The sequence below is a fragment of the Cetorhinus maximus genome, chromosome 4 (assembly GCF_964194155.1).
Source record: "Cetorhinus maximus chromosome 4, sCetMax3.hap1.1, whole genome shotgun sequence".
In the NCBI taxonomy this organism is placed as follows: Eukaryota; Metazoa; Chordata; class Chondrichthyes; order Lamniformes; family Cetorhinidae; genus Cetorhinus; species Cetorhinus maximus.
This window is the reverse complement of record NC_135882.1, coordinates 4,827,737-4,842,018: the sequence shown is the minus strand read 5'-3', so window position 1 is coordinate 4,842,018 and position 14,282 is coordinate 4,827,737. Positions and strand designations below refer to the sequence as shown.

General features: G+C 42.4%; 1 protein-coding gene across 2 annotated transcripts in view; it reads left to right on the top strand.

The window, feature by feature from the left end:
- Window positions 1-14,282, top strand: part of mrpl13 (mitochondrial ribosomal protein L13) — a 94,133-nt gene that overhangs the window by 39,050 nt on the left and 40,801 nt on the right. Inside the window, exons 5-6 of one of the 2 annotated variants that reach the window (XM_078539855.1) lie at window positions 1,196-1,282; window positions 10,699-10,820. In XM_078539855.1, coding sequence (XP_078395981.1) covers window positions 1,196-1,282; window positions 10,699-10,820 — 209 coding nt within the window. Of the gene's footprint in view, window positions 1-1,195; window positions 1,283-10,698; window positions 10,825-14,282 lie in introns of those variants that run through there. The other variant, XM_078539856.1, reaches the window with a different exon arrangement.

Here is a 14,282-nt window from a genome sequence, read left to right as displayed (position 1 = left end):
ACTGTACAGCAAATTAAACACTTGCTAATTCTATTATTATTTCAGCTGAGAGTGCTTTTGGTGATATGTCAACACTTCACTCAGTCAAACAAGATGTTGTTTCACATCGAACTATTGGAGCCTTTATGAACTCATTGTATCTTGCATTTTTAATCACTATTGATTTTAAAGCAAAAGTGAGGGATAAGAAAAGTGATAATTAATGTAGTGCTGCATACAGTTAATTTTGGGAAGTCTTCTGAACCAAGGGAGTCAAGTTAGGGCAGTCACTTATTTTTAGATTGTAGCAATTGTACTTGGAATATAATTTTTTTTGATAAGTAATCATTTATTGTATACGTGGCTTGTTAAATCCAGAGGTCCTTTTCTCCAGTCATAAGCATCACAAGAAAGACTATTGAGTTTTTTTATATAGTAAGTACAATATAGTGCAGCAAGTTGACAGAAACAAAATCCCATGAAGCCATTTAAATGTGTGAAAGAGAGGGTGCAACTTTTATTGCATTACATTTATCAAGGTGAGGGAAGACTGTGAATTCCTTATTATCAAGCGCTGACATGAGCAAGATGAGGGAAAGAATGGAACATTTTACCAAAGGATAGTGAAATCATAGCCTTGTTAAACTGTTAGATACTTTATGCTATAAAACTGCTCTTTTCAGGAGCTTGTAGCCTTGCTCATGCAACCAACAAATCACTCACAATCTCAAAACACCCAGCTTATAATAAATCTCATCACAGTGGGAATATATACTGTTCCCTATATGAAATAAAGTTATATTACACAGAACAAACTTCCACAGATGTTGGGTAAAAAATTTTAGTGGGAACTTATTGAAGGATACTCTTTACAGGAACTTGTATCCTTGCTCATATCTAGCTTCAGAGAACTGATTCACTGCTACCTTTTTATATAAAATCTGTCTGTTAATGTCATCTAACTGAACAATGCACTGGAACATTTAACTGTATGATCTGAGCACGGGTTAGTCTTGTGTAATGTGTTCATACCCTAACATTGTTAAATCCAAATGCAGTTAAATTTGGGAAAGCATTCTGTTCACTGGAGCAAAACTGTTTTTGATAACGCTTAATCTTGAGAGGTAACTTTTTTTTTAAGTTTTGATAAACCTGGATGTGAAAGGTTATAATAAATAACTTGGTTTGGAGTTTCAGTGGGGTATTTTTGTTACAGATTGTAAAACTGGCCATCTATGGTATGCTGCCAAGGAACCTGCTTCGAAGAACCATGATGCAAAGGTTGCATCTCTTCCCAGATGAGGTATGTGTTACAGGCATTAATTTTATTTTCTCTATTAAACATCCAAATTCAGCTGATAATGTTTCTTGTGACACATTCTCACCTTTGTTGGGGGTAATTGTGTGCTCCCATTAGAGTTGAACTGCCAATTCTGCTGAGCTGGCTGTTGTGAGCTAATTGACCCACCTCAAACTTTTACAAGGCACTTCATTTTTTTTTAAAAATCCAGCTGCTCTTGTGGATTTTTAGCCCCCATTTAGTCCATTTATATCCCAGCCCTGCCTTTGAAGGCCCAGGTGATTATAAGCTAAAAGGAGTAATACGCCTCTAAGAGCGGAGGGTTGTTGGGCAGTATTTGTAACTGACGGCTTGTAGCCATCTTCCTCTCACATTGGTGCGGGTTGCGGGGGTGGTGCGGGTCGCTGCAATTAAAAGTATGCACGATTGCTTGTGAGAAGTGCTTTATCATCATGCCAGTCATTTCTGAGAAGCTGCGATTTTTTTGTAATGTACGTGGTTCTACTGCTGCTGCCACTCTGAAAGCTTGTGCTGCAGGATTTAAACGAAATGAAATCATTTCACTGTCAACAACAGACAGTTCAACGACGCACACAATGGAGGGTAAAAGCGGTCTGTCTGGTGTCGCGGGGACAGGCGACAGAGGAAGAAACTAATATTCCACTCTGTTCCATTGCAAGCTGGTTTGAGCCAAAGGCCCACCCTACCTGGCAGCAAATTTCAGCAGCGTTGAGGTCTATTAGTTTGTTGACCCAGTGGTCGAGGGACACGTGAAGGCTAGCACTTGCATTCGTTTGAAGGAAGGAATAAGAAAGTAAAAAAAACAAAGTTAGAGACAATCGGCCTTCATTTCCTTTATTACATTCCATTGTATAGGGGCATACTTTACCTAATGCTCCTTATGAAAATATCCTGTAATTGAAAACATGCATAAGTGTCCTTCACTGGAAAAGAACATCAGAATTGAATGGAACTATTTTAAAAATTACATATGATTTTTATTCCAGTGAACAATAATATTGTTTGATGGGATATATATTGCTGCCTATTAAAATTTTATGCATTTAATCTACTGTAAGGGGATAGATATTTGCAGTCTGTTGATTTGGATTTGCAAATTTTCTTTTTTCAAAAGGCACTCAGTGCACTTGAGGTTGTGTTCAATTGTAGGTATTGTTACAATCCCAGTGGAGACCAATAACTTTTTAAGAGATATGAACTTCCCAGTGACCAACACAAATCGTACAACAAGATTTCACATTTTAAGACTTTTACTACCACAGACTAAAATCAACATTGGCTAAACATTACCTGGAAGGCAACTAATGCACTAAACTAAAGAAAAGGATTTTCCCGTTAACTTAACCAAAAACCCAATGCCACGTTTATACATTACACCACACTCAGCAGAAATGTGAAGCCTCAGGCTCAGCGCAGCTTTAATTATATCTCTTTTCCTTGCTCCACCAGGGTGAATCTTCCAGTGTCCTTTTAAACAAAGCCCCCTTCCCTCAATATTCTGAGCATAATCCAGTGGACTTCCAATACTAAGGCACCCTCTGGCAATTCCTTGATCCTTAACTCTCCACATGTCTTATTTCTTCAAACAGGGGAATCTTTCCTCTGCAGCACTCTGCTTTGTAGCTAACTTGGAAACAGTCTTTTTCCTCTGCTGGGCATGGCAGCACCTGTTTTGGATCTTCTTTCCCAAGTCTCTCTGTGTGACTTACTCTGAGAGTTTGAGAGCAAGACCAGCTGCCTCCTCCTTTATGTGTAGGTGTCAAAACTTGCAGCTTATTTCGATAAGTTTTGACTTGGGCTCCTGTCGTCATGGCAGTCAGGTCACAATAGGCTTATCTCTGGGCAGATTTCGTAGGTCACGTTCCCCTCTGCAAACTACTCCATGGAGAGAATTTTCCCCCCATCGGGGGGGTTGTGCGGGGGGCGGGCGCAGACAGGCGCGCACCCGATCGGCACCCCCCGATCAGGTCCACGCCGCCATTTTATGTGAGCGGGCCAATTAAGGCCTGCCCAGCGTGACACACGCCCGGAAGAGGTCACATTCCCCTCTGCAAACTACTTTGAGGAGAGACATAATCACAGGATCTTTTGCATCCACCTGAGAGGGCAGACAGGGCCTTGGTTTAATGTCTCAGCCAAAAGACAGCACCTCCAACAATGTAGCAATCCGTTCATACTGCACCGAGAGTGTCAGCCTAGATTACTTATCTGCCCAAGTCTATGTGGTGGCTTTTGAATACACAGACCCACAACCTGATCCTGAGGCAAGTGTGCCACAGATGACGTACATACCGACAAGAGAACTAATGGGGGAGAAAATGTAATAAATTCCACCACTTACCAAATAAGGCGAGAGGTTAAAAGTTTTTCTTCCCTGTCAGAAACATTGAATTGTGGGACACGTTCCTGGCCAAAAGCAGTGCACGCTGTGTCGATGAATTCGCAATTTTTAAACAAAACCTTATTTGGTTGGGATCAGCATTGAAGGTTCTGGGAATAAATATCAAGGGTTAACTTAATACTCCAAGATACAAAAGTAGTTCCTGTGCATGCTCTGGGTGAGGTGTATTATCTGTTGAGGGCAGTTGAGAACTGAATGCTGGAGTGTGAGGATGGATAATTGTTTTAACGTTTTCCCGGTATAAGAAACAGAAGCAGGAGGAAGCCATTCGGTACTCCAACCCTTCTCCGCCATTCAATAAGATCATAGCTGATCTGATCGTGGCTCAATTCTACTTTTCTGCCAGCATTCCCCGCCCCCCCACCACCACCCTGCCCCCACATTACCCTTGACTCTCTTATAGATCAAAAATCTATCCAACTCAGCCTTGAATATATTCACTGACCCAGCCTCCACTGCTCTCAGAAGGGTAGAGGATTCAATTGATTACTTTTTAGGTTAGAGAGTATTTGTGGACAGTTCTGCATTAATTAAGTGGATGAGGTTTTGTTCATGATTGATAGACTGTGTGTGCTGCCTCCCAATGTCCTAAATCCCGGGGAAGGCCTGATGCTGGCCAGTTAAGTGCCTGACAGGCATTTAATACTGTCAGGCCTTACCCAACAGAGGCAATGAGAGGCACCCATGGGTTCTCCAACCGGCGGATGAGATCCTGTCACCATGGTTAAATTCCATCCGATGGACCTACTGGCCTTTCCTCTCATAGACACTTTAATCACAGAAAATGATTCATCTTCAGGGCAGGTCCCTCCTGAGATGCTCTACAGACTGGAATAGAGCACCCTAGAGTCCGCCTGAAAAGCAGTGCCAGAGTCATTGATTGTTTTGTCAATCACAGAGTCACAGTGCAGAAGAGGCCCTTCGGCCCATCGAGTCTGCACCGACACGTGAGAAACACCTGACCTGTTTACCTAATCCCATTTACCAGCACTTGGCCCATAGCCTTGAATGTTATGACATGCCAAGTGCTCATCCAGGTACTTTTTAAAGGATGTGAGGCAACCCGCCTACACCACCCTCCCAGGCAGTGCATTCCAGACCGTCACCACCCTCTGGGTAAAAAAGTTTTTCCTCACATCCCCCCAAAACCTCCAGCCCCTCACCTTGAACTTGTGTCCCCTTGTGACTGACCCTTCAACTAAGAGGAGCAGCTGCTCCCTATCCACCCTGTCCATGCCCCTCATAATCTTGTACACCTCGATCAGGTCGCCCCTCAGTCTGCTCTGCTCCAACGAAAACAACCCAAGTCTATCCAACCTCTCTTCACAACTTAAATGTTTCACCCCAGGCAACATCCTAGTGAATCTCCTCTGCACCCCCTCCAGTGCAATCACACCCTTCCTTTAATGTGGCGACCAGAACTGCACACAGTACTCCAGCTGTGGCCTCACCAAAGTTCTATACAACTCCAACATGACCTCCCTACTTTTGTAATCTATGCCTCTCCACCTTCAGAGATCTGTGGACACACACGCCAAGGTCCCTTTGTTCCTCAGAACTTCCTAGAGTCATGCCGTTCAGTGCTGAGAGACCAACTGTACAACCTGTTTCAAGGACTCCACCATCTATCCTTTGCTGTTCAACTATTGAATTTTAACCTTTGGCAGAATTCCTCCAATTCTGTTTTTTTTCATTGTGTGTGTGTGAGTGTGTGTGTGAGAGAGAGAGACTTGTGGTATCTCGAAAGAGCAATTAGTATAGTTTCATATTCCATACTGTATGTTAATAAGATTTGCTTTCTATTCGACAAGACTGCTTTTATAATACACTAATATGTTTGTTGTTTATTGGTAGAAGCCTGGTTAAACACTCTTTTATTCTGGGTAACAGTAGCAAAGATAAATAATTTGCCATTTTGGTGAGTGAAATGAGCATTTAAACTAATGGTGCGACCTGTGCAGTAGTGGGGCTAGATCAACTACGCACTCCTCCCATCCTGGTCATAACAATTATCCACTGTGCTGGCTATAGTTACAATTGCGATAAATAGCAAGCTATAGCTGTTGGCCATTATTTTATTTTATTTTTTTTTCTGTTTTCCACTGAAGATTTTTTGGGACCCTGACTGAGAATAATGGGACCTAACTATAACCATGGTCCAAATATAAACAATATATGCATAAGCTATTTCCATCTTTGGCTATGAATCTTATTACTTGCAGAGCTGAACAGTAATGATGATATTTGGAAAGCGGAGCAATTTGTAAATGCAATGCTCTTCGGGAATGATGGCCTTTAAATCAATGCACAATGCATAATTATGTAAAACTTGCCCACTGTTAACTTTCAGTAAAGGTCCCAGAAAAATAGAAAGAAGCTTTCAATGAAAATGCATCATGAAAGTTTTCCCATTTCAAATTTTAAAGGAAAAATTCCCCTTTTTAAAAAGTGCTAATACATTTTTTCTTCTAACGAAATTCTATTTCATTCAAACCAAGGCCTTGCAAGTTTACTGTGATCAGGCCAAAGCAGTGTTCGACTCAGCTGCGATCTTTCCAGCTTGTCAACACTAACTATCTGGTTAGTAGGTGGCTCAAACGTGAAGAATGGCCACATAAATGTGTTGACAGAGGAAACTTAGCTGAGCAAGGAGTCAGCCTTTAAGGAAGGAAAATAAAAGGGGGAATTTGGCAGAAAAAAGGATCCAAAGAGAATGCTAAATCAAAGAGCAGAATTTTTCCATCATCGGGCAGCCGTGCGCCCACCCCGAACAGGAATGAAACAGTGCGCGATGGCGTCAGGTGAGTGTCCCGGCGTCATTGTGCACTCTGGCGATGTTTTGCTCGACGGGCACACGCGAGAGGCGGTGGCACGCCCGCCGACTATTAAGAGGCCTATTAAGGCCCTTAACCAATTAATCGTATTGAATTTTCCACTGCCAATCCAACGGTTCAGTTAGCGGATGGGCAAATAGGCCAGGCGGCCTTTACATTTTTAACGAAACCTCATCCACGGGCGGGATGAGGTTTCGAACAGCGATTTTAAAAAAAAAAATTTTGAACTCATTTTGAGGGGACGTGTTTTCCTTATTTTTAACGTTAGAAATCTTCAGCTCCCTGAGGCAGCTCTCTGCCTTCAGGGAGCTTTCCCTGAGCGCACCCGCTGCGCATGCGCAAACTTTAGCGCTTGAGCACCTCCCGCCCCCCACCCCAGCAGCGCCGAGGTTATCAGCGCGCGTTTCACGCTGGCTGGCCGTTAATTGGACAGTCAGCGTGAAATCACAGTCGGGGCCCAATCACAGGTGGCATTCCATTGCCCGGCACTCCCAGGCCCGCCTGCCCCACAGGGTAAAAATTCTGCCCAAAAGGAATTCATTGTACCTCACTTTTCAGGTATCCATTCTATACATCAGCAACATACACATGGGGCAGAATTTCACGACAGCGGGATTTTACGTTCCCGCTGTCGTCAATGCGGTTTATAGTGTCTCGCCGCATTTTACGGCCCAGTCCCTGCCGAAACGGGGCTGTAAAATTCTGCCCGTGGTGTACCCTGTATTATTTTATTAGCTAAAGAATAGAAACTATCCAAGCACTTAATAAAATTAGATAGCTGCACACGTAGTTCAGTAATTTTAATCTATAATTTTAAAAAGTGCACTCATTCATGAAAGTGTGATAACTCCAGAATTAAGCTTGTACAGGGTCAGATACAACACTGTAGAGGGATATCCCCACCCACAGTGATGGCCTAGTTTCAAAGACCATTTTTTACTTAATTTTTGAAATGAAAGCACCTCCATTTTGAAGCACCCTCTCCCTCACTTACCTGCCATGGCATCTTTCTGCTGCTTTCAAGCAGGAAGGCTTGTGATTGGCCCTCCAGCTTTGAGAGCCTGCCCACTGCCCATAATTGGGCCGCAAGTCCATCCAGTGGCCACTAATGGGCAGCTTTAGGGAAAATTACAGATGCAGGGTTCTGACCCCCATTTGAGTCTGACAGCGGGGTCCTGAATCTGGCAGGGAAAATCCAGTCCATGATGGTTGGGAGAAGGACAAGGTAGGGAGGAGGAGAAGGGAGGGAATCTGCAAAATTTGAAAATATAAACTGCTGGACCTTGAGAGAAAGCAGGGGCTTACCTGTTTAATAATGCGAGTGTGGCAAATGATAGCTAGCGGCTATTCTGAAATGCTGCTTCCTCTTTCTGATTTGCAACCAGAAGGCTGTAAATTTCTGTTTATCCATTGAGGTGGCTTAGTTCTGTATCTGTTCGCCTCAACTTAAAATTACCTGAAGTATCAAACTATCAAAATCTTTCATTGGTGAAATGCCCTCTTCAAAAGATTTGAGCTTTGCAAAATAATTAATTGCATCTGGGGTTCTGGAGTAGCCTAAATAAAATTATTCATTGGAGAGATTTAATATTTAGATTCATCTCCATAAATATTTTTCTGTAAAGATTTGAAAGAGCTACAAAAACCTGGCCATCTGGGTCTATGTTGTGCAAAGCAGAAAATCCCATTTTTCACTAAGATGCCAAGAAGAATAAAATTCTCGCCAAGACTCCATATGTTCAATTCATCTCCTTATGGATATAGTTGACTTTCCCTTCCAATGGCATTTGTAAATCCTACTGCCTTTATTTAACTTCTTAAAGGAAGGCCCTTTTGTTGTCTTAAATTACCTTCTGTCATTGAATTTTCCCACCATTTAACGTATTAGTATTTCTTGCATAAGCATTTGCGGTTGATACCTGTGATGGCATTTTGCTGTTATTACCTATCCACACTAATTCAGAATAAGCTCATGATGGATAAGTCTCACCACGTGAACCATTTTTTAAAATTTGCCATTATATGCTAGCTGGTATACTTCCTCCTGTCTAGTCCACTGTTACTAGCATGACACTCTCCCAATGCAGTGTTCTTCCTGCACTGATTATAGGTTTAAAATAAATCTTTGCTGATTATTGACTCACCTCTTACTTTATCATGCTGGTTAGTAAAGGACACACAGGTGGTTAGGATCCTATTACTTCAGTGGTGCAAAAAAAAGGGGGACCGGGTAACTCTCAAGCAGCATGATTTACATGATAATGCACAAAGTAAGGGACACGAGAAGTTGGGGGAGGGGAGGGGTGGGTGCATGGGGGGAGGGTAAGCCCCTCTCCCACCAGGATGTCACCAACCACACTCACACATTATCTCACCTACTCGATCTTCACAGTCCCAGTGCAGGAAAAAGCCAGCTGCAGAGATGTGCAGCCAGCTGTAAGCACAGCAACTGCTGGCAGACACAACCAATGACAGTAATGGTCAGCTGTGATCTCAAGCCTGCCCCCACCTCACCTCATACAAAGCATTCTGTAGTAAACATTTATTGGGAAGCTGCCGTAGATTGGTGCAGAAGTCATCCCCATCACCCCCTTTGCAGCTACCTCATGTTGCACCACCCTTGCTTTTTGGTAGAGCCAGGCTCAGCCGCTTGTCTGGAGGCCCGTTCCTACATGTCTGGGAACTGTTTGCCTTCATTCTTGTCTGTGGCTTCTTTACTACCTATACAGCCTGGGCCAAGGCTGTTAATGAGTTGAGATGCATTTTGAGCCTTTCCAAAGGTTTTGAGTACTTTTTCCCCTATTCTCATGTTCCCCTTTAATTGTGCTCTTGCCTTTGAATCACACCCATGTGTAAATTGGGGCCCCCACCCAAGTTGCACTTGAATCCGCAAATCATTATGCAAATTGTTGACTCAGGAAATTTGAGACTTATTAGCATTTATAATTCTGGTGCGATTTCCACCAGCCCTTAACCTTCAATTCTGCTGGTACCAGCAGATGACAGTGCCGCCAGAGCTGGCACCTGATAGCTGCGCTAGTAACATGTGATATTTTAAAAAGTCACTATTCTTATTCCTGCGTGTTTGTTGCTGTACTGGATCTAGTGTTTGCCTGTCTTCTGTAATGTGATATTATGAAAACCCATTAAATGTGAGGTTAACTGTTCAAGAGAAAGGGCAAAATGGTGGATGTAACTGTAATAGTGAAGCAGGCACACTAGCATATGTGTTAAATTACTGGGCTAATAGTTTAGATAATTGGATTAATGATCTGGGGATTTGAGTTCAAATCCCACCACGGAGCTGTGGAATTTAAATTTAGTTTAGTAAACAAATTGGGAATAAAAAGCTGGTATCAGGAATGGTGACCATAAAACTACCGGATTGTTATAAAAACCCATTTGGTTCATTAATGTCCTTTAGGGAAGGAAATCTGCCGTCCTTACCTGGTCCGGCCTAATGTGACTCCAGGCAATGTGCAACAACCTGGTTCACTCTTAACTGCCCCCTGAAATGGACTAGCAAACCACTCAGTTGTCCCGACGGCAACCAGGGATGGGCAGTAAATGCTGGCCTTATCAGCGACACCCGTATCCTGTGAATGAATTTTTAAATATTGATTGAGAAATATTGTGGGTCAGTAAGTAACACAAGGTTTATTGCACAGAGCTGCTTTTTAAAGCGCCGTTCAGATTTGCTGCCCTTCTACTAAAATTGGCCCATCTTATTTCATGAAGAAGGCTGAGAGAAGGGACGACTAAAGTCACAACTAGAGACAATGCTCACCACTTGCCCAACTACCCCTGCCTGTGCTGCGGTTCAAATAACAGTCCCCACTGCTAAATGCTCGTGTGAGTTTTGGTTTTGTGTGATTGCCTTCATTAATCATTGTTCGTGACACAATGTGTTGTTTTTTTTTCTCCTATTTGCTACGTTAAATTAGGTGCAGCCCTTTCTGCCAGCCCTTTCAATTCAAAGATGATGGAAAGTTACTTAATGTGCCTTAAGAAATTAAAATTTAATTTAATATCCCTGCAGTGCAATGTTTTATCATTTTCTTAATTTGAAATCAGTATACCAAATATCAAACACTGCCCAAAATATTTGGTAAATCCTAGACGTGGCCTTATTTTTTTTACCCCTTGCTTTTCTATTTCAAAAGGTGATTCCAGATGAAATTCTTAAGAACTTGGTAGAAGAACTTCCACAGCCACGACAAGTACCCAGAAGGTTGAATGAATACACTCAAGAGGAGATTAATGCCTTCCCAAGACTATGGACACCGTAAGTGGAATGAGGCCTTCGGTTGATGGGCCAAATTTATCAATGTACAAAACAGCAGAGCGAGCTGCCTTTAAACAATCTGCTTTCTTTTAAGACTTTATATTGGATTAGCTTCAGAACAATAAAACTCTACACTGAGTAATGAACTGTGTATTTTCCAAACACTAACTTCAGTACAGCAGCAGATAGTACTTTGTTTAAATATCTACTTTCCTGAGATCATAAAGATGGATGATTTACTGCAACGCTCCTAATCAGCTTTCCAACTGGTGATGCATTGCATTTGACAACTGTGTTCCTGATTAAAACCTTTCATTTCCATTTTTTCTAAGTTCACTGGTGTTCTAATGTAGTCTTGGAAATTGTGTGAGTTTAGCTTTTGTGAATGCAGCAAAGCCCTTTTCACACTGAGCAGAGCAGAGGAAACATCTGGAAGTGAATGGAGCGTGAATTATAGGTCCAGACAATGAAGATGTACAGAATATACCATTCTCTCTCCGGAGACCCATTTGTTTGTGGTTCAGAACATAAAGTTAATATCTTTAACCAAAGTATTTATTAGTAGCTAGAAAAACATTGCCCAGAGATTTATTTTTAAAATATTTTTACCAGAGAAATAGGGAAGTAAAATGAACAGTGACTGTTGGAATGCTCTCTCTCTCTCCTTTCTTTCGCTCTGTCTGTGCCTCTCGTTCTCTGCACCCAAACCCCCTCTCTGCGCCACAGGAATAGGGAAGAAAAGTGAACTGTAACTGTTGGAATGCTTTCTCTCTCTCTCTCTCTCTCTCTCATCCTCTCCTTTCTCTCACTTTCTGTGCTCTTCCCTCTCTGTCTGCGCTCCTCTCTCTCTCTGCACCCTCATCCCCTTCTCTCTGCGCCCATCCTCTCTGTCTTACTTTGACCCTCCCTCTCCCTTTTTAATCCCTCTCTTCACTCCTCCCTCTTTCTCTCTCTCTCTGCCTCTGCCTCTCTCTGCGCATCGCTCTCTCTCTCTGCGTCGCTCGCTGCATCTCTCGCTCACTCTCTCATCACCTCATATGCCCATCTCTCCACCTAGCACACATGCACATGCCCCCTCGCTCTTGCTCTTGCTTTCGCTCTCTCCAACTCCCTCTTGCTCTTCCTCTTGTTCTCTTTCACGCCCTCTTTCTCACTCTCGCTCTCACTCTCACTCTCTCCCTCATTCTCTCTCTCGCTGTGTCTCTCGCCTTCCCTCGCTCTCATACCATCCCTCCCACATTCCCATCTCCTATCCTTCCCTGAGCCCCAACATTCTGCATATAATTCAGTACATTCAGAATCATATTGTTCATGCTGCTGTGGAACCTTGACCACACATCAACTTCTAGAAGCTGTTGTTGTTTTTGCATTAGGGACTGACATCATAGTTCCGTCTCCAGTGTAAGGAGCAATCATGGCTGCTGTAAGTAGCAGAATTGTTCTTTTTGGTAAATTTTGTTTTGATTGCTTTTCAAGGCTGAACTAGTCTTCAGAGATGTGATGAGTCCCTGTTTCCAGGTGCTGGGTGTGATTGATTGATCAAATAGCAGAGGATGGTCTTCCCTGAACTTCCAAATCATCTATTTGAAGTGTGCAGAGTTTTGAGGTCTGAAGTATGGATTACAAATTAGTACAGATCTACCAGTGAGGTAACCGTTGTCCTGCCCATGTTGCTGTGTCAAACCTGACCATCAGTACATGAGCAGAAGTGTATGATGATTGGCCAGTCAAAAGTGAAATAGCTCCATAGGATGGTCATGCAGGTGAGGCGAAATAGATGTAACTTAACTTTGCATTTAAGTTATGAAGAGACTTAAGAGGGACATCAAGGCTACAATAGAAACCCATTTACATTAGGCAGGTAGGATAGGGAGGGAGGAACAGGATCTCATAGACAGATCATTAGACACCTGAACTGGGGATCAGGAATAGACAGCCACTGGTGGACATTGGAGGCTGCAAACTAAGGTAGACAGATACAGACATGTATACAAGAACGCAAGAAGCATCAGACAAAAGATGCCACAACTAGTAGAGAACTATAATGTGGTCAAACTGTCAAAAACATAACTGAATCTCTCTGAATTGATGAACTCAAATGGGCCTTCCTGAAATGTAGTTAACTTGTAATTTGCTGTATGCACCTTTCATTCAGATTTTTTTTAGCCACGCTCACTTGAAAGGTAATAATCAGCAAGGGAATTGTAAAGAAGCGGGGAACTTTCATCTGTTAAGGTTCCTGAGCAGCTCTGCCAGTTATTTCAGTAAATTGTTCTTAGAAGTAAGGGGACATTTGGGTAATGTTTAGATCCTGTGATCTACAGCAGAATTACATCTAGTTTGTCTTTATTGTTCAAAAACAAGTTACTCAAAAGAATAAAAAGAAATGCCGTCGATTGTTAAGCAGTAGAACATACAAGGTAATGGGCAGAGTGCAGGCTGTGGAATTAGTTTGAAATTGCTCTAGCAAAGAGGCAGCACTGACACAATGAACCAAATGACTGCCTCCTGTACTTCAAGCTTAATAAGTTATATAATACGACAGCATTTCCTTTTTAGTTCTGTGCTTGGCTGCATAGCTATAGCAAAATCCAGAGGTGGATTTATGTCAAAATTCTGAATTTATGAAAATGGTTAATTCTGTTGTCATTTCAATCTGTCTTGCTGCTGAACTCCCAATGTATTTAAAAGGAACCAGGTGTTCAGTAGCAGTGCACAAAGCTCACTGTTCAAGTTTAATACAATGAGATCTCAGTGAGAGCTGTATGGCTGCATCTTCTTTAAAACCCACAATTTTCTAAGAACTCAAAACACGTGTATTGTCTGCACACTGTAAAAGCAAGAAGTAAGCGCAAGTTTTGTTAGATTAGAGGTTCCACTTTACCGTCCAGATGTTTGATTAGAGCATTCATTATCTGTCAGTGAAGAGTTATTCCCACCCCCTTTTGAGGTGTTCAGAAAGCCTGTGTGTGTTTCACCTGGACAAAAACCACTCTTTAGCTTCTATTTTCACTACACGTTCTCCTTTGAGACACATTTTTGAAAGAATTGCACCCCTTTTGATGTATCTTGCCTAAACAGTGAACAGCTGCTGTAGGTTCCAATAACTTCTCCTCACCCCAATGGTTGCTGACATGGTCAAAAGCTTTCTTTTCTAAGACTTTCTTTTCTAAGGTTCCCAGTCCCCTTCAAGCCAGCTGTTGTCAAAAAACTGTCAATCAATCTCTCTGCCACCAATCTCCAATCTTGCTAGCCTCTTTGAAGCCCTTAAGGATGTCATTACCACTCAGCTCTATGCTCATCATTTTATCTTCAAGCCTCTTCAATCCAGTGTCTGCCATGCCCTCCCTATAGCACTGACACTGCCCTGATCAAAGTTACCAAGTGATAGTCTTTGTGTTCCACTCATTTTCCTTAACATGTATCCTGATGGCACTCCTACCAATCTCAACCTCCTTCAGC